The sequence below is a fragment of the Aquarana catesbeiana genome, linkage group LG12 (assembly GCF_042186555.1).
Source record: "Aquarana catesbeiana isolate 2022-GZ linkage group LG12, ASM4218655v1, whole genome shotgun sequence".
NCBI lineage: Eukaryota > Metazoa > Chordata > Amphibia > Anura > Ranidae > Aquarana > Aquarana catesbeiana.
The window spans coordinates 166,302,283-166,326,207 of NC_133335.1; the positions used below are offsets into that span (position 1 = coordinate 166,302,283).

Sequence of the window (23,925 nt, forward strand, 5' to 3'; positions counted from 1 at the left end):
CGTGGGCGCATACAGTACCTGGTGCATTGGAAGGGGTACAGTCCGGAGGAACGCTCTTGGGTCTCATCCTCGGCCGTACATGCCCCTGTCCCCCTCTGTGATTTCCATAGATGTTTTCCCCTCAAGCCCGGTGGCCCTCCGAGGGGGAGGGGTCATTTAGGAGGGGGTACTGTCAGGGCAGGGCTCAGCCCTTCCTTCTCTGAGCTGGCTGCTCAGCTGTCGGCTAATTGCCAGCTCCCATCTCTCTCCACAGTTACACAGCTGTTGATTTTGCTCGTCAGTTCTGCCTGATTAAAGTCGTCCAGCTCACTTAATCTCTGCCTTCGCCTTTGTCAACATCACAGAGACTTTCTCCTGCGTTCCTGTTGAAGACTTGCTCAGCTGATGTTCCTTCTGGCTCCTGATCCTTCTTGCTGTACTACTACGTTTATCTCTGGCTCTCTGACATTTGCTTGGCTGACTACCCGATCCGGTTACTGAACTCTGGTTTGTTTTGACTACGCTTACTCTGTTTACCTTATTATTATTATTATTATTAAACAAGTGTGATTTAACTATGCTTCTGCCTCGGTCTGATTCATGGTTCCTGATTGCATTGACACAGACAGCGGGATTTGGTCCGCCCCTCATCACTGAAGTTGATTGACAGGAGCGAAAACCAATGGCTCCCGCTGCTATAAATCTGCCCAATCTGCACGTCGCTGGATGGGATCAGGCTCAGGTAAGAATAAGGGGAGGGAGCTGGGGGGATCCTGCAGTAGATAAGGTTTTTTACCTTAATGCATAGAATGCATTAAGGTAAAAAAACTTGAGGCTTTAGATTCACTTTTAGAAATGTTCAAGTTCAAATGTTCAATGTTCAACGTCTGACATGAAAAATGAACAAAGTATATCCTTCTATGTGTACTAGTCTGAATCCAAAGCACTGTGGGGTTGATTTACTAAAACTGGAGCATGAAAAATCTGGTGAAACCAATCCGCTTCCAGGTTTTCTTGTCAAAGTTTAATTGAACAAGCTGAAGCGGATTAGCTACCTTGCAGAGCTGCACCATAGTCTGAGTGCGCCAGTTTTAGTAAATATCCCCATGTGTGTCATTTCTTTCTGATCTCTCCACCCTTTTGCTATCTGCATGAGTCACTGATAATATTCTATGCTGACACAACACCCACATAAGTGTGAACCTAGCCTGATTGTGTGTAGAGGGGGGGTGTGTCCCTTCCCTCACTCAGGTTTCAGGTTTCACTGAGCTCTGTGCTCTAGCTGTGCAATGTGCGTGGTGTCAAATCCCCACCCCCTGTCTTCTACTGCTGAGAAATAGCCTTTGATCTGTGTATTTTAAGACTAGAGAGGGCTGCAGCAAAATAGGTACAACTTGTTTCATTTCTGGCTAGTCACTTTAGTAGGTAGATGTAAGGGTTTACAACCACTTTAACCACCTCAATACTGGGCACTTTCACCCCCTTCCTGCCCAGGCCAATTTTCAGCTTTCAGTGTTGTCACATTTTGAATGACAATTGCGCGTTCATTCAATGAACTTTTAATAATTTTCTTCACACAAATAGAGCTTTCTTTTTGTGGTATTTAATCACTGCTGGATTTTTTATTTTTTGCTAAAAAACCCAAAAAAGACCAAAACTTTTGAAATATATAAAAGTTTTTCTTAGTTTCTGTCAGAAAATGTTGTAAATAGGTAATTTTTCTGCACTGATTAGGCGACACTAAAGGGCATTGATGGGGTGGCAGTGATGAGGAGGCACTAATATGCAGCACTGATATGCACTGATAGGTGGCACTTAAGAGCAATGATAAGTGGCATAGATAGATGGCACTGATGGGCACTGATGGGTGCTGAAAGGCAGCACTGATTGACATCACTGACGGGCACAGATTGGCCTCACTGACGGGCACAAATTGGCATCACTGATGGGCACTGACTGGTGTCACTGATAGGTACAGGTTGGCGTCACAAATTGGCACATTGTGGCATCACTGATGGGCACTGTGGGGGCTGCACTGTAATCAGCGCTCTGAGGATCAGTGCGCTGATTACCTTATTCATGTCTTCCCTGTGAGGTGATGCCTCTGATCGGCTCTCCTCTCCTCACACTCTGTCAGTGTGAGGCGAGGAGAGACGACAAACGGCACTTCCTTGTTTCCATGAGTTGAGCTGAGTTGAGAAGAATCTTAATATAGTGCGGTCTTACCCCGAAGGGTCCCGGCGCGCATAGCAAAGATCCTGGAAAGAGAGGGCCCAGGGACCAGAAGCAGCACAGAGCGGGAGAAGGGTAGAAGAGAGAGAGACTACGCAGGAAATGCCTGCGTGAAAAGCCAAGTCTTCAGTAACCCGCAGAAGACCGTAATAGTGGGGGCCTCCTTGAGCTCGACAGGGAGGCTATTCCATAGTACAGCACCTTGGTGGGAGAAGGCCTGACCACCACGCTGGATCTTCTTGGACACGGAGTTGTAGAGGAGATCTCTGCCGGTAGATCTGAGTGATCTGACAAGAGCTCGTTTATGAAAAAGCAGAGCAGATAGCTTGGGGCCAGACCTCTCATAATCTTAAACATAATACATCCTACCTTAAATAAGATGCGATAAGGGACCGGCAGCCAATGCGAGGCGCGGAGGACAGGGGTGATATGATCCCTCAACGGGACATCCATGAGCAGCCTAGCCGCAGCATTTTGAATAAGTTGAAGCTTCTGCACTAGCATCTTTGACAATCCCAAATAAAGAGAGTTTTAGGTAGCTACCTATCGTGGCACAGATGACAGTTTTTCTGTCTGAGATATCCAGATTTTTAAACAACCCCCTCAGGAGTTTTAGCTGCCAGTGACATGCACTGACGACCTTTTTTACCTGAGGAGCCAGAGTTAAACCTGAATCTAGGACGAATCCCAATTCACGGACCTGGGGGGCTGCCTCTGGAGCAAGACCAAATGAGGGAGGTCAAGGTGGAATAACTGGGGGGGTGGCCAGATCGCTGAAGATGATCACCTCAGTTTTGCCCCCATTAACTTTCAGGAAGTTGGCAGACATCCATGTATTGATGGCTAGGGTGGCATCAGCCGTCTGGTTCCTAGGAATCTTCAGGTAAACCTGGGTGTCGTCCGCATGGTACTGGAGGGTGTAGGACTTTAGCAGGTCGGCAAGGGGCCTCATATAGATATTAAACAGCAGGGGTAACAAGGCAGAGCCCTGTGGCACTCCACAATCCAGGGCGGTGAACTTAGAGTAGAAGGGGCCAGTCTTGACTCCCTGAACTCTGCCCTCTAAAAAATAGGCCACCCATGCCAAAGCCGACCCCCTCATACCCAAAACAGATCTCATCCACTCCAGTAGAATTCCATGATTTATAGTATCAAACGCGGCCGACAGGTCCAAGAGAACCAGAACTACTGAGTCACCCCTGTCCAAGCCGTGAAGGACATCATCATAAACACAAATGAGGCTTGTCTCTGTTCCATACCCTGGACGAAATCCAGCTGGAATTCGTCCAAAAGATGGAAAGACTCAAGGTAAGCCTGTAGCTGGATAACCACCTGGCACTCCATCACCTTTGCTACAAAGGGCAAGAAGGAAATCGGCCTGTAGTTGCCCAGTATGTCCGGGTCCAAGGTCGGTTTCTTCAGCAGGGCCAAGACCACGGCCCGCTTCAGAGCGCCCGGAACAATACCTGTCCTTAAGCAGCAGTTGATTATCTCCCTAATGAAGGGGGCCAAAAGGGCAGCAGATTTTTTAAGCAGCCCGGCAGGACATACATCTAAAGGAGAGGAGGATGGTTTCAAAGAGGCGATTACCTCAACCACCTGTGTAGCCGTAACCGGTTGGAAGCCGGTCAATCCAGGGGCCATCTCTGTCCTCCTGCACAGACTCTGGCCTGGAAATGTTGTCTCTAATAGTCTGAACCTTAGAGACAAAGAAGTCAGCGAGCTCCTGGCACCAGTCCTGCGACTCCTTAGGAGCAAAGCTGGTAGCTTCAGGATGAGTTAGCTCAGAAGAGATCGTGAAAAGTGTGGCCGTGCTGTTGGCTTCCTTCCTAATTTGCTCCCGGATGTAGGTCTTTTTAGCCTCTCTAATGGCCCACTTATAGAGATAGAGGGCCACCAGATGCAGCTCTTTGTCAGCCTCCAGGAGGAACTTCCGCCAACGTCTCTCCCTGGAACGAACCCGCTTTTTGAGTAGCCTAAGCTTGAGTAGCCTATGTGTTTGGACACAGCTGATCACATGGGTAAAGAGCCGCGGCTGCAAGATCGGGATCGCGCTGTGTTCCTGCTCTGCGAACGCCACTCTGCGAACCCCTATGAGCGCGCGATCGCGGCAAGACTGGGTGACGTCATATGACATCGGCCCAGAATGAGAGTCGCCCCACTCCACCATCATTTTACTATACTGTGGGCAGGAGGCAGTTAAAGCAGATCTCTATCTTCCCCATGCCCCTACTCCACCCAATTGCCCTCTTCCAATTTACCAATCAGTCCTTGGAGCAATTCTTACGTTGCTATAATTCTGACCATCATAACAACTGGTCAGACCTATTACGATGGGCAGAGTTTGCTCACAACAGTGCCTTAAATTCTGCTTCCCGATTGTCTCAGTTTATGGCGAATTATGGTTTCCAACCTTCCATGTTGCCTGACTCGTTTGTTCCGCAGAGTATTCCTGTGTTAGAGGAGCATCTCCATGGTCTTCGTTCCACTTGGGCACAAGTTCAGGAGGCTTTGCAACATGCTAACGATAGGTACAGATGCCATGCTGACCACAGACGCCTGCCTGCACCTTCCTACCAGGTTGGGGACAGAGTCTGGCTGTCATCTCGCAAACTCCAACTTTGTGTTCCTTCTTTGAAGTTTGCACCTCAGTTTATTGGGCCTTCACAGGATTAACCCAGTGGCTTACGCCTTGGACCTTCCTCCTAGTATGCGCATCTCAAATGTGTTTCATGTCTCCTTATTGAAACCTTTGGTCTGCAATCGCTTTATGACCTCCGTGCCACGTCCTCACCCTATACAGGTTGAGAACCATGAGGAGTATGAAGTACAATCCATTGTTGACTCCCGTAGGTTCTGTGGGCGCATACAGTACCTGGTGCATTGGAAGGGGTACAGTCCGGAGGAACGCTCTTGGGTCTCAACCTCGGCCGTACATACCCCTGTCCCCCTCTGTGATTTCCATAGACGTTTTCCCCTCAAGCCCGGTGGCCCTCCGAGGGGGAGGGGTCATTTAGGAGGGGGTACTGTCAGGGCAGGGCTCAGCCCTTCCTTCTCTGAGCTGGCTGCTCAGCTGTCGGCTAATTGCCAGCTCCCATCTCTCTCCACAGTTACACAGCTGTTGATTTTGCTCGTCAGTTCTGCCTGATTAAAGTCGTCCAGCTCACTTAATCTCTGCCTTCGCCTTTGTCAACATCACAGAGACTTTCTCCTGTGTTCCTGTTGAAGACTTGCTCGGCTGATGTTCCTTCTGGCTCCTGATCCTTCTTGCTGTACTACTACGTTTATCTCTGGCTCTCTGACATTTGCTTGGCTGACTACCCGATCCGGTTACTGAACTCTGGTTTGTTTTGACTACGCTTACTCTGTTTACCTTATTATTATTATTATTATTAAACAAGTGTGATTTAACTATGCTTCTGCCTCGGTCTGATTCATGGTTCCTGATAGTGCATTGACACAGACAGCGGGATTTGGTCCGCCCCTCATTACTGAAGTTGATTGACAGGAGCGAAAACCAATGGCTCCCGCTGCTATAAATCTGCCCAATCTGCACGTCGCTGGATGGGATCAGGCTCAGGTAAGAATAAGGGGAGGGAGCTGGGGGGATCCTGCAGTAGATAAGGTTTTTTACCTTAATGCATAGAATGCATTAAGGTAAAAAAACTTGAGGCTTTAGATTCACTTTTAGAAATGTTCAAGTTCAAATGTTCAATGTTCAACGTCTGACATGAAAAATGAACAAAGTATATCCTTCTATGTGTACTAGTCTGAATCCAAAGCACTGTGGGGTTGATTTACTAAAACTGGAGCATGAAAAATCTGGTGAAACCAATCCGCTTCCAGGTTTTCTTGTCAAAGTTTAATTGAACAAGCTGAAGCGGATTAGCTACCTTGCAGAGCTGCACCATAGTCTGAGTGCGCCAGTTTTAGTAAATATCCCCATGTGTGTCATTTCTTTCTGATCTCTCCACCCTTTTGCTATCTGCATGAGTCACTGATAATATTCTATGCTGACACAACACCCACATAAGTGTGAACCTAGCCTGATTGTGTGTAGAGGGGGGGTGTGTCCCTTCCCTCACTCAGGTTTCAGGTTTCACTGAGCTCTGTGCTCTAGCTATGCAATGTGTGTGGTGTCAAATCCCCACCCCCTGTCTTCTACTGCTGAGAAATAGCCTTTGATCTGTGTATTTTAAGAGTAGAGAGGGCTGCAGCAAAATAGGTACAACTTGTTTCATTTCTGGCTAGTCACTTCAGTAGGTAGATGTAAGGGTTTACAACCACTTTAACCACCTCAATACTGGGCACTTTCACCCCCTTCCTGCCCAGGCCAATTTTCAGCTTTCAGTGTTGTCACATTTTGAATGACAATTGCGCGTTCATTCAATGAACTTTTAATAATTTTCTTCACACAAATAGAGCTTTCTTTTTGTGGTATTTAATCACTGCTGGATTTTTTATTTTTTGCTAAAAAACCCAAAAAAGACCAAAACTTTTGAAATATATAAAAGTTTTTCTTAGTTTCTGTCAGAAAATGTTGTAAATAGGTAATTTTTTTGCACTGATTAGGCGACACTAAAGGGCATTGATGGGGTGGCAGTGATGAGGAGGCACTAATATGCAGCACTGATATGCACTGATAGGTGGCACTTAAGAGCAATGATAAGTGGCATAGATAGATGGCACTGATGGGCACTGATGGGTGCTGAAAGGCAGCACTGATTGACATCACTGATGGGCACAGATTGGCCTCACTGATGGGCACAAATTGGCATCACTGATGGGCACTGACTGGTGTCACTGATAGGTACAGGTTGGCGTCACAAATTGGCACATTGTGGCATCACTGATGGGCACTGTGGGGGCTGCACTGTAATCAGTGCTCTGAGGATCAGTGCGCTGATTACCTTATTCATGTCTTCCCTGTGAGGTGATGCCGCTGATCGGCTCTCCTCTCCTCACACTCTGTCAGTGTGAGGCGAGGAGAGACGACAAACGGCACTTCCTTGTTTCCATGAGTTGAGCTGAGTTGAGAAGAATCTTAATATAGTGCGGTCTTACCCTGAAGGGTCCCGGCGCGCATAGCAAAGATCCTGGAAAGAGAGGGCCCAGGGACCAGAAGCAGCACAGAGCGGGAGAAGGGTAGAAGAGAGAGAGACTACGCAGGAAATGCCTGCGTGAAAAGCCAAGTCTTCAGTAACCCGCAGAAGACCGTAATAGTGGGGGCCTCCTTGAGCTCGACAGGGAGGATATTCCATAGTACAGCACCCTGGTGGGAGAAGGCCTGACCACCACGCTGGATCTTCTTGGACACCAAGTTGTAGAGGAGATCTCTGCCGGTAGATCTGAGTGATCTGACAAGAGCTCGTTTATGAAAAAGCAGAGCAGATAGCTTGGGGCCAGACCTCTCATAATCTTAAACATAATACATCCTACCTTAAATAAGATGCGATAAGGGACCGGCAGCCAATGCGAGGCGCGGAGGACAGGGGTGATATGATCCCTCAACGGGACATCCATGAACAGCCTAGCCGCAGCATTTTGAATAAGTTGAAGCTTCTGCACTAGCATCTTTGACAATCCCAAATAAAGAGAGTTTTAGGTAGCTACCTATCGTGGCACAGATGACAGTTTTTCTGTCTGAGATATCCAGATTTTTAAACAACCCCCTCAGGAGTTTTAGCTGCCAGTGACATGCACTGACGACCTTTTTTACCTGAGGAGCCAGAGTTAAACCTGAATCTAGGACGAATCCCAGATCACGGACCTGGGGGGCTGCCTCCGGAGCAAGACCAAATGAGGGAGGTCAAGGTGGAATAACTGGGGGGGGTGGCCAGATCGCTGAAGATGATCACCTCAGTTTTGCCCCCATTAACTTTCAGGAAGTTGGCAGACATCCATGTATTGATGGCAAGGGTGGCATCAGCCGTCTGGTTCCTAGGAATCTTCAGGTAAACCTGGGTGTCATCCGCATGGTACTGGAGGGTGTAGGACTTTAGAAGGTCGGCAAGGGGCCTCATATAGATATTAAACAGCAGGGGTAACAAGGCAGAGCCCTGTGGCACTCCACAATCCAGGGCGGTGAACTTAGAGTAGAAGGAGCCAGTCTTGACTCCCTGAACTCTGCCTTCTAAAAAATAGGCCACCCATGCCAAAGCCGACCCCCTCATACCCAAAACAGATCTCATCCACTCCAGTATAATTCCATGAATTATAGTATCAAACGCGGCCGACAGATCCAAGAGAACCAGAACTACTGAGTCACCCCTGTCCAAGCCGTGAAGGACATCATCATAAACACAAATGAGGCTTGTCTCTGTTCCATACCCTGGACGAAATCCAGCTGGAATTCGTCCAAAAGATGGAAAGACTCAAGGTAAGCTTGTAGCTGGATAACCACCTGGCACTCCATCACCTTTGCTACAAAGGGCAAGAAGGAAATCGGCCTGTAGTTGCCCAGTATGTCCGGGTCCAAGGTTGGTTTCTTCAGCAGGGCCAAGACCACGGCCCGCTTCAGAGCGCCCGGAACAATACCTGTCCTTAAGCAGCAGTTTATTATCTCCCTAATGAAGGGGGCCAAAAGGGCAGCAGATTTTTTAAGCAGCCCGGCAGGACATACATCTAAAGGAGAGGAGGATGGTTTCAAAGAGGCGATTACCTCAACCACCTGTGTAGCCGTAACCGGTTGGAAGCCGGTCAATACAGGGGCCATCTCTGTCCTCCTGCACAGACTCTGGCCTGGAAATGTTGTCTCTAATAGTCTGAACCTTAGAGACAAAGAAGTCAGCGAGCTCCTGGCACCAGTCCTGCGACTCCTTAGGAGCAAAGCTGGTAGCTTCAGGATGAGTTAGCTCAGAAGAGATTGTGAAAAGTTTGGCCGTGCTGTTGGCTGCCTTCCTAATTTGCTCCCGGATGTAGGTCTTTTTAGCCTCTCTAATGGCCCACTTATAGAGATAGAGGGCCACCAGATGCAGCTCTTTGTCAGCCTCCAGGAGGAACTTCCGCCAACGTCTCTCCCTGGAACGAACCTGCTTTTTGAGTAGCCTAAGCTTGAGTAGCCTATGTGTTTGGACACAGCTGATCACATGGGTAAAGAGCCGCGGCTGCAAGATCGGGATCGCGCTGTGTTCCTGCTCTGCGAACGCCACTCTGCGAACCCCTATGGGCGCGCGATCGCGGCAAGACTGGGGACGTCATATGACATCGGCCCAGAATGAGAGTCGCCCCACTCCACCATCATTTTACTATACTGTGGGCAGGAGGCAGTTAAAGCAGATCTCTATCTTCCCCATGCCCCTACTCCACCCAATTGCCCTCTTCCAATTTACCTTTATAAAAGCTACCCTATGGAGATTTACTAAAACTGGTGCACACAGAATCTGGTGCAGCTGTGCATAATAACCAATCAGTTTCTAACTTCAGCTTGCACAATCAAGCTTTGACAATACCAAAAAGAAACCACACTCGTGCATAAACCAAAATTAAATTATGTTAAATATTTGATGCGTATAAAGCAGCAACTCTAAGGTGAGATATTAAACATAGGGATGCCAAAGTCACAATATACAGTACAAACTTGAACTAATAATCGACATACGTGTAATATAACCAGATATGTGAAAAAATGTGCAGATCAAATATAGTCAGGTAAATAAAAAAGTTCTCTTGAATAAAGAAATCACTTCTTAAGTGCTCATTGGATCACATCAACAAAGTGAATGTTCATCACTGAAATGAGAAAATTGCCACCTCAATGGAAGAAATGCAAGCTTACAAGCTACAAATGACCCTCTACTTAAAGACAGGTCACAAAGGGCTCAAAAGGGACAACCAAATTGAAGATCATCTGAAAGAGCTCTGGATGTTCTCTTCAAGAAGTGAGAATCCTTAAGGTGGTCCTTCCCATAGCATCATCCCACAGACATTCATATAAAAACATGGGCACAGACACTCTTTCGCAAATGTGCCCCCTCCCCACAGCGCACACTACTATTTTTAATTAAGCCTAGTACACACTAGTAGTTTTTTTTGTTCAACCCAGCGGGCTGAATGGGAAAAAACTGACAGTTCAGGTCAGAGCCGCTGTAATAACAATCCGATGTTAGTACAGCAATCTCTCCTGCTGTTCTATTGTGTTCTGACAGGGGAACGCCACCCCCCCCTCCGCCAGAACACTCCGGTCAAAGCCACTGCCTGAGAGCGGCGATCGAGAGTTGGTCGGCAGACCTTTTTCAGCCATGTACTTTCGACAGAAAGTGGCGGAATGGCCTGCTTCTGTCAGACCAGCTGCAGGACGCATCGGCAGAAAGTCGGCCGGTTTCTACTGAGCCACCCGATGCCGCCCGACATTAGGCCCGTGTGTACAGGGCTTTAGGCTACTCTCTCTATTGCTCAAGAGTGCACAATGCTATCACTTCACAGCTTTCCCTAGATACCTAAACCTTAAAACCTAGAAGCTGATTGGTTACTATGCACAGCTGCACCAGATTCTATGTGTACCAGTTTTAGTAAATCTCACCCTATGTGCATCTTTTTTCCTGCGGTCCTTAGGCCGGGCTGGATTAAAGGTAAGTATTGCAGCAAAAGTTTTTTTTTTAATCCGTACAGATGCAAGGTGGTATTTTTGGGGAAGAAAGTCCTGGAGTTTCACTTTATTTTTGAATTCCATAAGGGATGTGCAAGTCTTCAATATGTTACATAGAAAATTATTTGAGATATGTTACCTTCAAGGAAAGCTCTGGAGCAGTTCACATAATTCGCTTATACAGTACATATATCAAATTACTGTATTGTAATATTTTTTGTATAACAAAATAAATGGAAATTAAATGTTCAAGAGATTTTGATCAGAATGTACCAGTGGCTGGAAAATTTTATTTTGTGATCTAATTCATTCTTTCTAATATTTCTCGTCTACAGGTCCATTATGCAGCATAATGGTGGAAAGGTTTGGCTGCAGGATAACGGTCATGGTTGGTGGCCTCCTTTGTGGAATTGGATTCGTTGCCAGCTCCTTCTCTCAGAACATAATACACTTGTACCTGAGTGCAGGGATTGTTGGAGGTAAGGAGAAGCTTGGTCTTTATACCTTTCTTTGAAAAATCTCAAATCTTTGAGTACTAGGAACACAAGCATAGCCCTTGTAGAAGCCTGCCTGTGAATGGGTTGTCAATTGTTTAAGTCCATGCTTGATCTGATAGCTAAAAAAACAAACACAAGAGGGTGTGCTCCATCTAGGTGTAGTGATTTTTTTTAAAAAAGAAAAGACAATAAAAATGTACTCACTTGATAAAACTGGATCAAGGCTTGTCATAGACCCATATAGACCTCCATAGAATCACTGCGAGGCTGCAGAGCTCAGCAGGCATGTGGCTAGTTATAGCAGAGTTCTTGATGGAAGTACAGCTGTCAGGCTTCAGGTTGGAATCTAAGCAACAGCAGCTTCCAGAAGTAGCAAGATGACTGTGGCTCCAAACAGCACTTCTCTTGGCTGGGTGATGATGACAGAAAGTTGAGGGGATGTGGCTACATGTTTCAGGGCAGTCATGAGCACTCCTTTATCAAACCATAGCCTGACAGCCGCACTTCCACAAAGAACTCTGCTTCAATTAGCCACATGCCTGCTGAGCTCTGCAGCCTCACGGTGATCCTATGGAGGTCTATATGGGTCTATGACAAGCCTTGAGCCACTTTTATCTAGTGAGTGCATTTTTATATTCTTTTATCCTTTTTTTAATAAATCGCTACACCTAGATGGAGGTGCCCTCTTGTGTTTGTTTTTTATATGTGCATTAAGATCTCAAGACCTAATCTGAAAGGAGCTGCATCCATTTTACCTGGTGTTCCCTACCACTCTCTTGGCCCTCTTATGTGCCCTGTAAAATGAAGGTTGGGTTCCAGTCAGCGTAATAGCTTGTCTTTTTCTTTTGACCTGATAGCTGACTAGGCTAGGTAATAGGTACAGTCCTTGATAACAGACAGTCTTTGATAACAGTCAGTAATTATCTATGGTGATCTGTTTAACAGACTATACTGTGGTCCACAACAGGCCATGCTGTGCTTGATGACAATACATCCTGTCTTAGATGACAATCCATATCATTTTCAGGAGCCTGCTATACAGTGACTCCATGACTCCTTCCGCAGATGCAGTGAAGGAGTGCGCATAGCTATGCAAAGATAGTGTGTTATTCACAGGATTATCCAGCATAAATTAAAAAAAAAATCCTGAAAAAAGAAAACCAAGGCAGCCACCTTATATAAGGACTGGTAAAATGCAAATGATTACACCTTTGCTTTCAGGTTTAGATATGCATTAAAGAGGCCCTGGCACCAGGTTACACTTATTATCATGATTATTATTATTGCACACGTTTATATAGCACCAACATTTTGTACAACACTCTTAAAGAGATATAGCACAGATTCAAAAGAATTCAATACAAGAGGGTTAGGATGACCCTGCTCACAAAAGCTTACAAAGTAAAAGGGAGGAGCAGGTGGTACAAAAGGTAATAACCTGTGAAGAAAATAACAGTTTGGTTGTAAGCTGGAGGCAGTGTAGGCTTCCTTGAACAGATGGGTTTTCAGGGATCACCTAAAGGCATACAGAGTAGGAGATAGCTGGACAAATTGGGGTAGGGAGTTCAAGAAGATGGGGGAGGCTCTGGAGAAGTCCTTGAGGTGAGCATGGGATCAGGTGATGAGGGGGCTATAATTCCTTTATTTTCCAAAAGAAATTTACAGTCAATAGCCAGGGTATGCATTGATAACAATATCACAGTCAGATGGTACAGAAAGGATCTCATGAGCAGAGTTAGAGAACAAACATCTCCAGCACTGCACAATATAGTCGGTCATGGAAAAAAAAAAGCTATCACGGTTGCGAAGATAGTGGTAAGTGCGTCACGCTGGGGAGCCCAGCAAGCAATCATATGAAAAACCCAAAACTTATATACTTAAATGCAAAAGCAGTATAGTAAGATATAATAAAGTGGAGTAACCTAAAATTCAGATTTCTTAACATAACAGGAAATAGAACTTCCCTAAGGCCTGCCTATACTATATATACTGGGACAGTATAAAATGTGAAATGCATACAGGGATATACACCATATCTGAACAACATAGCCCATCACTGAGTCACAGAGATGGTGAAGGGAAAGCAGCCGGGGGGGGGAAAGGATTAGGGGATTAGATGTCCCCAGTGCAGGAAAGAGACAGGATAAGGGGGGAGAGAAAGGAGGGATGCAAAGATGGCCTCTCGCCCAGGGAGTGGAGTTAAATCCAGGAGGTCAGTTTGATTGTGCCACCTCCTGAAGATAAGCGTGTGTGTACACAAAATGGTTCCAAGGTCGCCAGGTCTCCCATAAGGTCTCCTCCCTGTTGTGCAAGGTAGCGGTGAGATCCTCCATGTCCCTCAGTTCATTCACTTTAGAGAACTACAGAGATTTTGATGGGGGATTTTCCAATCTCCAACAGAGGGGGATGCATGTCTTGGCCGCATTCAGCAGCTGGATTGTAAGAGAGGCTTTATACTTCTTGATCGGTCTCTCTGAAAGGCGGAGCAGACAGGCCACAGGATTCCTATCCAGATCGACATTTGTCAGGTATTTGATTGTGCTGATCACCTCACGCCAAAAAGGCCCAAGTTTAAGACAGCTCCAGAAAATGTGTAGCATTGTTCCCTCAGCGTTACCACACCGCCAGCATACACTGGGAACCTGGGGGAAGAAACAATGGAAAGTGGTAGGCACTCTGTACTATCTTGTCAACATGTCTCCTGGATCCTAGTAGCTATAGAGGACTTTTGTGCAAAATGGAGACAAATCTAGCCTTCCACACTACAATCTACTGCTTACCACTACACCTAATCGGATTACAGTTAACAAGCTCCCACTTACCAATTAAGAATATTAGATCTGCAATGTGGACTTTATTGCCATTACTGATAAAAGGGCCCCTCCTTATGTTATCATTCTTAAAACTGCTCTCCCTCCTTATGATAGCAGTGTAAGCTGGCCAGATTCCATCTCTTACAGAGTGTCAGTACAGTCAGTTAGCTGTAACATCCTTTTGGGAGGTAACCCTATTTCCCAAGGAAGTGTTTATACAGTATTGTTTTTATTAATATTGTCTTGTGCCCTTTTGGAGTAATTATTTTGCTGAGTTGGCGCTGTTGCCAAAACTCATCAGATCTATTACCTCCCCCTCTCTCTCAGCATACAAGGAAGACCAAGAGACGACACAGGTCGCACGTGGACTGCGGACTGGAGATCCCCGACTGCGGGACCTTGTTACACTTATAAGAAATGGATTCGATTTTTGCAATGTCTGATACACCCATAGTGTCCTGGAACGTTCGGGGAGTGAACGATCCACTGAAAAGATCTATGATCTCAGCCGGACTGCGGAAGTTCCATCCGGCCATAATTGGCCTGCAGGAAACCCACCTGCGGGTTGATACGGTTAGCTTCCTACAATATGCCTGGGTGGGTAAAGCCTATCACTCCACTTACTCCGCTTTTTCGCGCGGAGTGAGTGTATTTATACATAAAGCCTTAGTGTACCAGGAGTTGGACTCCCTGATAGACATATCTGGTAGATTTGTGTTCCTGCACTGTAAATTGTATACAATCACATTGATATTAGCCTTTGTGTATGTGCCCCCTCCATTCTCCAGAGAGGTATTACAGCTGTTAATCTCTTACTTAGCTAACAAACTGGACATACCGGTACTAATAATGGGTGACTTTAATTGCTACTTGGACCCTAAACTAGACAGACACCCGCCTGTACAGCCCCCTGGAGGTGGACGGGGCACTGCTCTTAGCCGTCTACTTGCAGAGGTAGGATGGATCGATATGTGGCGCAACCGTAATCCAGATTGCAAGCAATTTTCTTGTTTCTCTAAGACCCATGGGTCACTATCTTGTATTGATTTATGCATAGGCACCCCAAATCTGGTTGGTAGCATATCTAAAGTGGAACACTTTCCACGGGGAGTGTCTGACCACTCTCCACTGGCTTTATGGCTAACTACCAGACCCCCCAGCAATTTACCCAGGGCCCCGTGGAAGTTAAATGCTTTCTGGGTAAAACTTTTTGCTTCGCAGGAAAGAATAGCCTCTCAGATCCGGGCTTTTTTTAAAAAGCACCAACATTTAACTGATGTTCATTTGAAATGGGAAGCCTTTAAGGCACATCTGAGAGTGATTTTTATTCAGGAAATACAACAGGTTAAACACAACTCCTCGGTCCTGTTAGAACAGGCTGGGGACTTGGTGAGGCAACTAGAACTAACCTACATAATTGATCCTACTGACTCCGCCAGGGAGGCATGGATGTCGGCCCAGGATTCCTTGGACCGGCTGAGATCCTCCACTGTGGAGCGCAAAAGGTTCTTCACGAAGTTGGCATTCTACGAGGAGGGGGAAAAGACGGGCCGCCTACTTGCAAAAATTGCACGATCGCAACAACAGTCACCAGCCATTGGAGCTATTCGCGCTGCCAATGGGAAAGTAGTCAACTCACCGGAGGTCGTTATATCCGAGCTGGCATCCTTTTATGGAGACCTGTATAGGCCGAGGGATGCTTGCTCGGATGCAGATCCAACCACATATATGTCAAAAATTGACCTTCATTGTCAGCAGCAGCTCAAAAACAATTGGATGCTCCAATAACCCTGGAGGAGCTTCAGATGGCGGCCTGCTCTTTTCCCACATGTAAGGCACCGGGTGAGGATGGCCTCCCTATGGAGGTATTTAGTCAATATGGTGAACAGATACTTCCTGAACTGTTAAAAGTTTTTAATGCTTGCCTGGAAACAGGCAGACTCCCTGAGTCCATGGCAAGAGCGAATGTGATTTTACTTCTTAAACAGGGGAAGGATCCGGTTGACCCCGGGTCCTACAGACCTATCTCATTACTCCAGAGTGATGTAAAGATCCTCGCCAAGGTCCTGGCGCTCCGGGTCAATGGGGTCATCTCCTCCATTATACACCAGGACCAGGCGGGCTTCATGCCACAAAAGTCCACAGCCACAAATTTGAGGAGATTGTTCCTTAACATGCAAATGCAAGCAGATAACAAGGGTCAAAGAGCACTGCTGTCTCTCGACGCCAACAAGGCCTTTGACAGCGTCAGCTGAAGATATCTCTGGGCAGTATTAGAAAAATTTGGTTTTGGGAAACGCTTTATAGCATGGGTTAAATTACTGTATGCATCCCCTCAGGCCAACATTAGAATGACGGACAGAGTTTCACAAGCCTTCGCCCTGGGCAGGGGGACGAGACAAGGTTGTCCACTGTCCCCGCTGCTCTTTGCGATCGCAATAGAGCCACTGGCAGCCTTGATAAGACATAGTGCCCAGATCCAGGGGTTTCAATATGGAACTCTGCATGAAAAGATAATGTTGTACGCGGACGACATGTTACTTTTTTTGGGGGACCCGAGCAATTCATTGTCAGAGGCGATGTCTATAATAAAATTGTTTCTGAGTATAAATCATAAATACATTTTATTAAAACAACAATATCCACTCACATGGAAGTTGGAGAAGTTGCATTAGGGGGGGTAAATAAAAGGGGGGTAAAAAAAGGGGAAAAAAGGGGGGGTAAAAAAGGGAAAAAAGGGGGGGGTAAAAAAGGGGTAAAAAAGGGGGGTAAAAAAAGGGGGGGGGGTAAAAAAAAGGAGAGGAAAAAAAGGGGGGTAAAAAAAGGGGGGTAAAAAAAGGGAAAAAAAGGGGGGGGAGAAAGGGAAAAGGACTGCTCGCTGCAAGAGACTGAACCCGGCTGCAAGAACTAATCCTCTTTGGACCTGGCATGCCCTGCAGGAACCGCTGTGACCTGTAGTTCCACTGCATCTCTCCAGCCCAGCCAACCGACCCTAATGCAACTTCTCCAACTTCCATGTGAGTGGATATTGTTGTTTTAATAAAATGTATTTATGATTTATACTCAGAGGCGCCCCTCTCCTTGTTGTTGTTTTAGCTTGCTGGACCCTGCTTTTGGTTCCTTTGGTGGCCGCCCTGACTGACCTCTTGTATATACTCCCAGTATATATGCATGAACTTACACATGCATTTTTACAGTTTTCAGTTTCTGGACTAATCGGTTTTACTTTCAAGGTAACTGTGCTTTGCGCCTTTTTACTTGTATAATAAAATTGTTTGGCCACCACTCCGGGTTAACCATAAACTGGTCCAAGTCAGCCCTGATGATGCTGGATGGAGATCATGGGGTTGCGCTTCCTGACCATTGCCCCATCCCTCTGGTCACTAGTTTCAAATATCTGGGCATACAAATAGCGCCCAGGATTGGAGGCTACTGTTCCCTAAACATATACCCCTTGCTGTCCCGTTTTTGAGATAAAATAAACACATGGAATAACTTGAAGATGTCCCTGGCAGGCGAGGCTAATTTAATTAAAATGATCTTAATGCCCCAGTTGTTATACTTCCTGCACAATACACCGGTAGTAATTCCTCTAAAAATCTTCAGAATAGTAAACACCCTTTTTCATTGACTACTATGGAATACCAAACATCCCAGAATTAAGCTAGAACAGTTACAGCAGTCTAAGGACAACGGGGGGTTGGCGTTTCCCAACCCCTGGTTGTACTACATAGCGTCCCAACTGCAACAGCTGGTTGGCTCCATGACTCCAGAACCGCAGGGCTCAGCGGCGCAGATGATGCTGATTGCCTCTGGAGCAGAGACCATTCCCATGGGCCTTGAGGCACAACTGTTTGCGAAATCCAATAAAAAGACCCCAACCCTGTCACTAGTACAGAAAATATGGAATAAGGTCAGACAACTCCAGGGGGTGCAAGGCTTCACAGATTTCAGTCCAATATGGGGCAACCGCTCTTATACTGAGTTGGGAAAATTACAACAAGGGTCTAGATGGTGTAATTACGGGGTAAAACTGCTTTCACACATATTTAGGAACGGTAAACTGCTTTCTTTTATAGAACTGCAAGCCAAATTTAACTTGTCGGATAACATGCTCTATTCATACCTCCAATTGCGACATGCTTGACCGTTGTTCCTAATTTTTACAGACAGTCTATTGACTGGAATGGTACAAGCTGATTGGAGAAAAGCCAATGTAGCACCAATATTTAAAAAGGGCCCAAAAAACATCCCTGGGAATTACAGACCAGTTAGCCTAACATCAATAGTATATAGACTCTTGGAGGGGATGATAAGGGACTATATACAAGATTTTAGTAATAAGAATGATATCATTAGCAGTAATCAGCATGGATTCATGAAGAATCGTTCTTGCCAAACCAATCTATTAACCTTCTATGAGGAGGTGAGTTGCCATCTAGATAAAGGAAGGCCCGTAGACGTGGTGTATCTGGATTTTGCAAAAGCATTTGACACAGTTCCCCATAAACGTTTACTGTACAAAATAAGGTGCGTTGGCATGGACCATAGGGTGAGTACATGGATTGAAAACTGGCTACAAGGGCGTGTTCAGAGGGTGGTGATAAATGGGGAGTACTCAGAATGGTCAGGGGTGGGTAGTGGGGTCCCCCAGGGTTCTGTGCTGGGACCAATCCTATTTAATTTGTTCATAAACGACCTGGAGGATGGGATAAACAGTTCAATCTCTGTATTTGCAGACGATACTAAGCTAAGCAGGGCAATAACTTCTCCGCAGGATGTGGAAATCTTGCAAAAAGACCTGAACAAATTAATGGGGTGGGCGACTACATGGCAAATGAGGTTCAATGTAGAAAAATGTAAAATAATGCATTTGGGTGGCAAAAATATGAATGCAATCTATACACTGGGGGGAGAACCTCTGGGGGAATCTAGGATGGAAAAGGACTTGGGGGTCCTAGTGGATGATAGGCTCAGCAATGGCATGCAATGCCAAGCTGCTGCTAATAAAGCAAACAGAATATTGGCATGCATTAAAAGGGGGATCAACTGCAGAGATAAAACGATAATTCTCCCGCTCTACAAGACTCTGGTCCGCCCGCACCTGGAGTATGCTGTCCAGTTCTGGGCACCAGTCCTCAGGAGGGACGTACTGGAAATGGAGCGAGTACAAAGAAGGGCAACAAAGCTAATAAAGGGTCTGGAGGATCTTAGTTATGAGGAAAGGTTGCGAGCACTGAACTTATTCTCTCTGGAGAAGAGACGCTTGAGAGGGGATATGATTTCAATTTACAAATACTGTACAGGTGACCCCACAATAGGGATAAAACTTTTTCGCAGAAGAGAGTTTAATAAGACTCGTGGCCACTCATTACAATTAGAAGAAAAGAGGTTTAACCTTAAACTACGTAGAGGGTTCTTTACTGTAAGAGCGGCAAGGATGTGGAATTCCCTTCCACAGGCGGTGGTCTCAGCGGGGAGCATTGATAGCTTCAAGAAACTATTAGATAATCACCTGAATGACCGCAATATACAGGGATATGTAATGTAATACTGACACATAATCACACACATAGGTTGGACTTGATGGACTTGTGTCTTTTTTCAACCTCACCTACTATGTAACTATGCTGTCGCTGCGCAGGGGGACGCTGGTGAGTGGACATTGTCACCCACTCCTGTGTTCCATGTACTGCAGTCCAGTAGTGTAACTAAAGGAATTATATCCCAATGCTACCAGATGTTACTAGCAAGACACTTGCGGGCCTATCCATGCAATGCGGCATCTGCTTGGGAGAGGGACCTTGGCCAGATCACAGGTGAGCAGTGGGAGGAGGCCCTTCAGTCCATATCCACCTGTTCCCTGAATGTTGCACAAAAGGTTTCCCAATTGTTCATAGCACTGAGAGTGCACTATACCCCGAAAAAATTGCATAAGATGGGCAGGGCGGCAGATCCTTTATGTTCCCGTTGTCGACAGCATGACAGGGACCTTATTAACCTCCTATGGTGCTGCCCGAAGCTCCATCGGTATTGGAATGAGGTGATGGGCACGCTCAATGGAGTATTTCAGACAAAGGTTCCCACAGATCCTAGGTGTTGTTTGCTGGGGGTCCTGGAGGAGGAGATCTCTGAGGAGTCTGTCAGGGTTGCGTTCTCCAGGGCTCTATTCCAGGCCAGGAAACTTATCCTAATGGGGTGGAAATCTACGCTGCCACCCACCAGTGGCTCCTGGGTGGAACACATGGGACAAACCCTCATAAGGGAAAAATATATATACCAACATAGGGGATGCCCGAGTAGGTTTGAACATATTTGGTCAAAATGGCTAGACACACCGGGATTAAGTCCGAGAGAGCTTGTGATGTCCAGACTCCTGCAGTCTCTTTAAACAGGGAGAGGGGATGCAAGACAGATTGTATAATACAAAAAGTGCGGACTATGATGGTGAAACCAGGGAGAGTTGTACTCTTGATGTCTGGAGAAATGCAATCAGTTGATAGATTAGTTGAAACAATTACTGTATACATGTACATGAACCAAACTGGCATTAACAATGTAACTGTAATTGCAACCTGAGCATTGATTATTGTTGGAAAATATGTGAATGTTCAATAAAACCTTTTTTGGTTTAAAAAAAAAAAAACTAGCTGAGGCACAATAATGGTGGATAAACAGACAGACCCACAGAACCCAAAGAGTCAAGGCATATCAAAAGCAGTATAGACCTAGTCCCCCGAGGTCACAGCAAGCTGCCGAATGTCTCTGGAGTGAAACACAAGGTCACATCCTGCATGGTCTTACCAACCACACTCATTGAAGAACACGTCAGGCTTCGGATAAGGTCGGATGGGACCTTGGAGCCTCACGACTAGAGGCACGAGACCGGGGTCATCACAGCCATTGCAGTCTTGGCAAGGGTGGGCCGAGAGCCTCTTGGGTAAGTAGAAAGTCAAACCAGTTGGGAACACTGATGACAGGTTAATCAATGAAGCTGAACAGGTCAGGAAGTTGGTCCAGGGAACGAAGGTAGAATTCAGATCCCTGCCTCCGCACGATGAGATGGAAGGGGTTGCCCCAGCGGTAAATGGCCTCTGCTTCATGAATCACTTCCAACAAAGGTCGCATAATGCCCCGTAGGGTCCGTGTTTGCCTGGAGACATCAGGGTAGATCCGAATCATGGCTCCATCAAAGTAAATGGGGCTCTTTGACCACACCAGGCATAGGATCTCCTCTTTGACAGTGAAAAAATTTACCCTACAGAGCACGTCCCGTGGCAGGCCCAAAGGAGCACGGCCTTGGGAGGAGAAGGGAGGCACTCTGTGGACCCTGTCCAGCTCCAGCTCTGAAGTGGGGGTTTGCCCAGGATCTGGTTCAAAATAACTGTCACTGTGGTGCATAGGTCTGAGCCCATGGTGGCCTCCGGAATGCCACGAGGTTGCAGGTTATAGCGTCAGCTTCGATTTTCCCCATCATCTAGGCGCAGTTGGACTTCAACAAGATGGCGGCGAAAGGCCTGTTGCTCCATCTCCAGGGTGGTGATGCGGGCATCCGTGGTACTTGTGGATGATTCCAAGTCCATCACCCGCTCTTCAACAGCATTTACAATCGAGGTAACCATGGCCTGAAGATCTTATTTGGTGGGCAGGCCTGCAACAATGTCCCAGAGGGGCCCCTCTGGGTGGCCGCCTGACCCCACTATGCTCTCCAATACAGGCTGTGAATCTGAGTGGGGCAGGTCCGGGGATAATATAGGGGAGTGTGACCAATCTGTGGGAAGGTGAGAGAGTCCCCAAGCGCTACAGCCCCTGCCTGTGTGCCTTTCTGACTGCTGCTATTAGTGATGGCTGTGCTCGCTGGAGTGACTTGCAATGGCGCCATTTTGGCTGGAGCTGCGGGAGATGAGACAGCGTGCTGCCGCAGAAAATAGTGGGTAATCTCGGGTCCCCTCAGGTTCCCTAGTGGCCAGCGGATGTTTACACCGCTCGCTTTAAAGAAAGGCTCGTCTGATCATTCCGACGGGTGAATCCTGGTCCCAGCCCATACAGAGCTCCAGTCAGCGTGTCCTCATGCTGTGATCCTCAAGCCACGCCCCTAGAGAGCACTTTTAAAGGGGTTGTAAAGGTTTGCATTTTTAAAAAATAAAAATAACAAACATGTCATACTTACAGTTAGGTCCATATATATTTGGACACAGGCACAATTTTCATACTTTTGGCTCTGTATGCCACCAGAATAAAATTAAAACCAAACAATCCAAATGAATTTGAAGTGCAGACTTTCATCTTTAATTCAAGAGGTTGAACATAAATATCAAGTACAGATTTTAGGAACTGCAACCATTTTTATACACAGTCCCCTTATTTTCAGGAGCTCAAATGTAATTGGACAAAATGAATATAATCATAAATAAAATGTTCATTTTTAATATTTTGTTGAGAATCCTTTACTGGCAATGACTGCCTGAAGTCTGGAACCCATGGACATAACCCAGGACTGGGTTTCCTCCTTTCTGATGCTTTGCCACACTCTAACTGCAGCTGTCTTCAGTTGTTCTTTGTTTGTGGGTCTTTCTGCCTTTAGTTTTGCCTTCAGCAAGTGAAATGCATGCTGAATTGGGTTGAGATCAGGTGATTGACTCGGCCATTGCAGAATATTCCACTTCTTTTCCTTCAAAAGCTCCTGGGTTGCTTTTGCAGTGTGATTTAGATCATTGTCCATCTGTACTGTGAAGTGCCGTCCAATCAACTTTTCTGTATTTGGCTGAATCTGGGCTACAGTATATCTCTAAACACTGCAGAATTCATCCAACTGCTTCTGTCTTCTGTCACATCAACAATATACACCAGTGACCCAGTGCCACCGGAATGCATGCATGCCCATGCCATCACACTGCAAGCTCCACTATGTGACCACAGATGACAATGTATGCATTGGATCCTGAGCTGTTCCAAACCTTCATCACACTTTTTTCTTCTTGTCATTCTGGTACAGATTAATCTTAGTTTCATCCGCCCAAAGAATGCTTTTCCAGAACTGGTCTGGCTTGTTTAGATGTTTTTTGGCAAAGTCCAATCTGGCTTTTCTATTCTTCGGCCTTATGAATGGTTTGCACCTTGTGGTGAACCCTCTGTATTTGCACTCATGAAGTCTTCTGTTGATTGTAGACTTTGACAATGACACGTCCACCTCCTGGAGAGTGTCCTTCACTTGTCTGGATGTTGTGAATGGGTTTCTCTTTACCATAGAGAGGATCCCGTGATCATCCACCACTGTTATCTTCTGTGGACATCCAGGACTTTTTATGTTGCTGAGCTCACCAGTACGTTCTTCTTTCCTCAGAATGTACCAAACTGTTGATTTGGCCACTCCTAATGTTGCTGCTATCTCTCTGGTGGATTTGTTTTGTTTTTGAAGCCTTACAATGGCCTGTTTCACTTGCATGGACAGTTCCTTTGTATGCATGATGTAGATTCACAACAATAGATTCCAAATGAAAATATCTCAATTAGAATCACCTCCAGACCTTTTACCTGCTTAATTGATGAAGAAATAATGAAGGAGTAGCCCACACCTGACCATAAAACAGCTTTTGATTCAATTGTCCAATTAATTTTGGTCCCCTGAAAAAGGGGATGGCTATTCTTAAAAGCTGTAATTCCTAAACCCTTCCTCCGATTTGGATGTACATACCCTCAAATTAAACCAGAGAGTGTGCACTTTCAGCACATGACCATTATATAACTATAGCTTGAATATGTTTTGATAAATAACTGAAAAATTCTAAAATTGTGCCTGTGTCCAAATATATATGGC

The 23,925-nt window shown here is 46.0% G+C and overlaps 1 protein-coding gene across 7 annotated transcripts in view; it reads left to right on the forward strand.

The window, feature by feature from the left end:
• Nucleotides 1-23,925, forward strand: part of SLC16A5 (solute carrier family 16 member 5) — a 159,799-nt gene that overhangs the window by 116,832 nt on the left and 19,042 nt on the right. For all 7 annotated transcript variants that reach the window (XM_073606177.1, XM_073606179.1, XM_073606180.1 and 4 more), the window contains one exon: nt 11,134-11,277. In XM_073606177.1, coding sequence (XP_073462278.1) covers nt 11,134-11,277 — 144 coding nt within the window. The remainder of the gene's footprint in view (nt 1-11,133; nt 11,278-23,925) is intronic.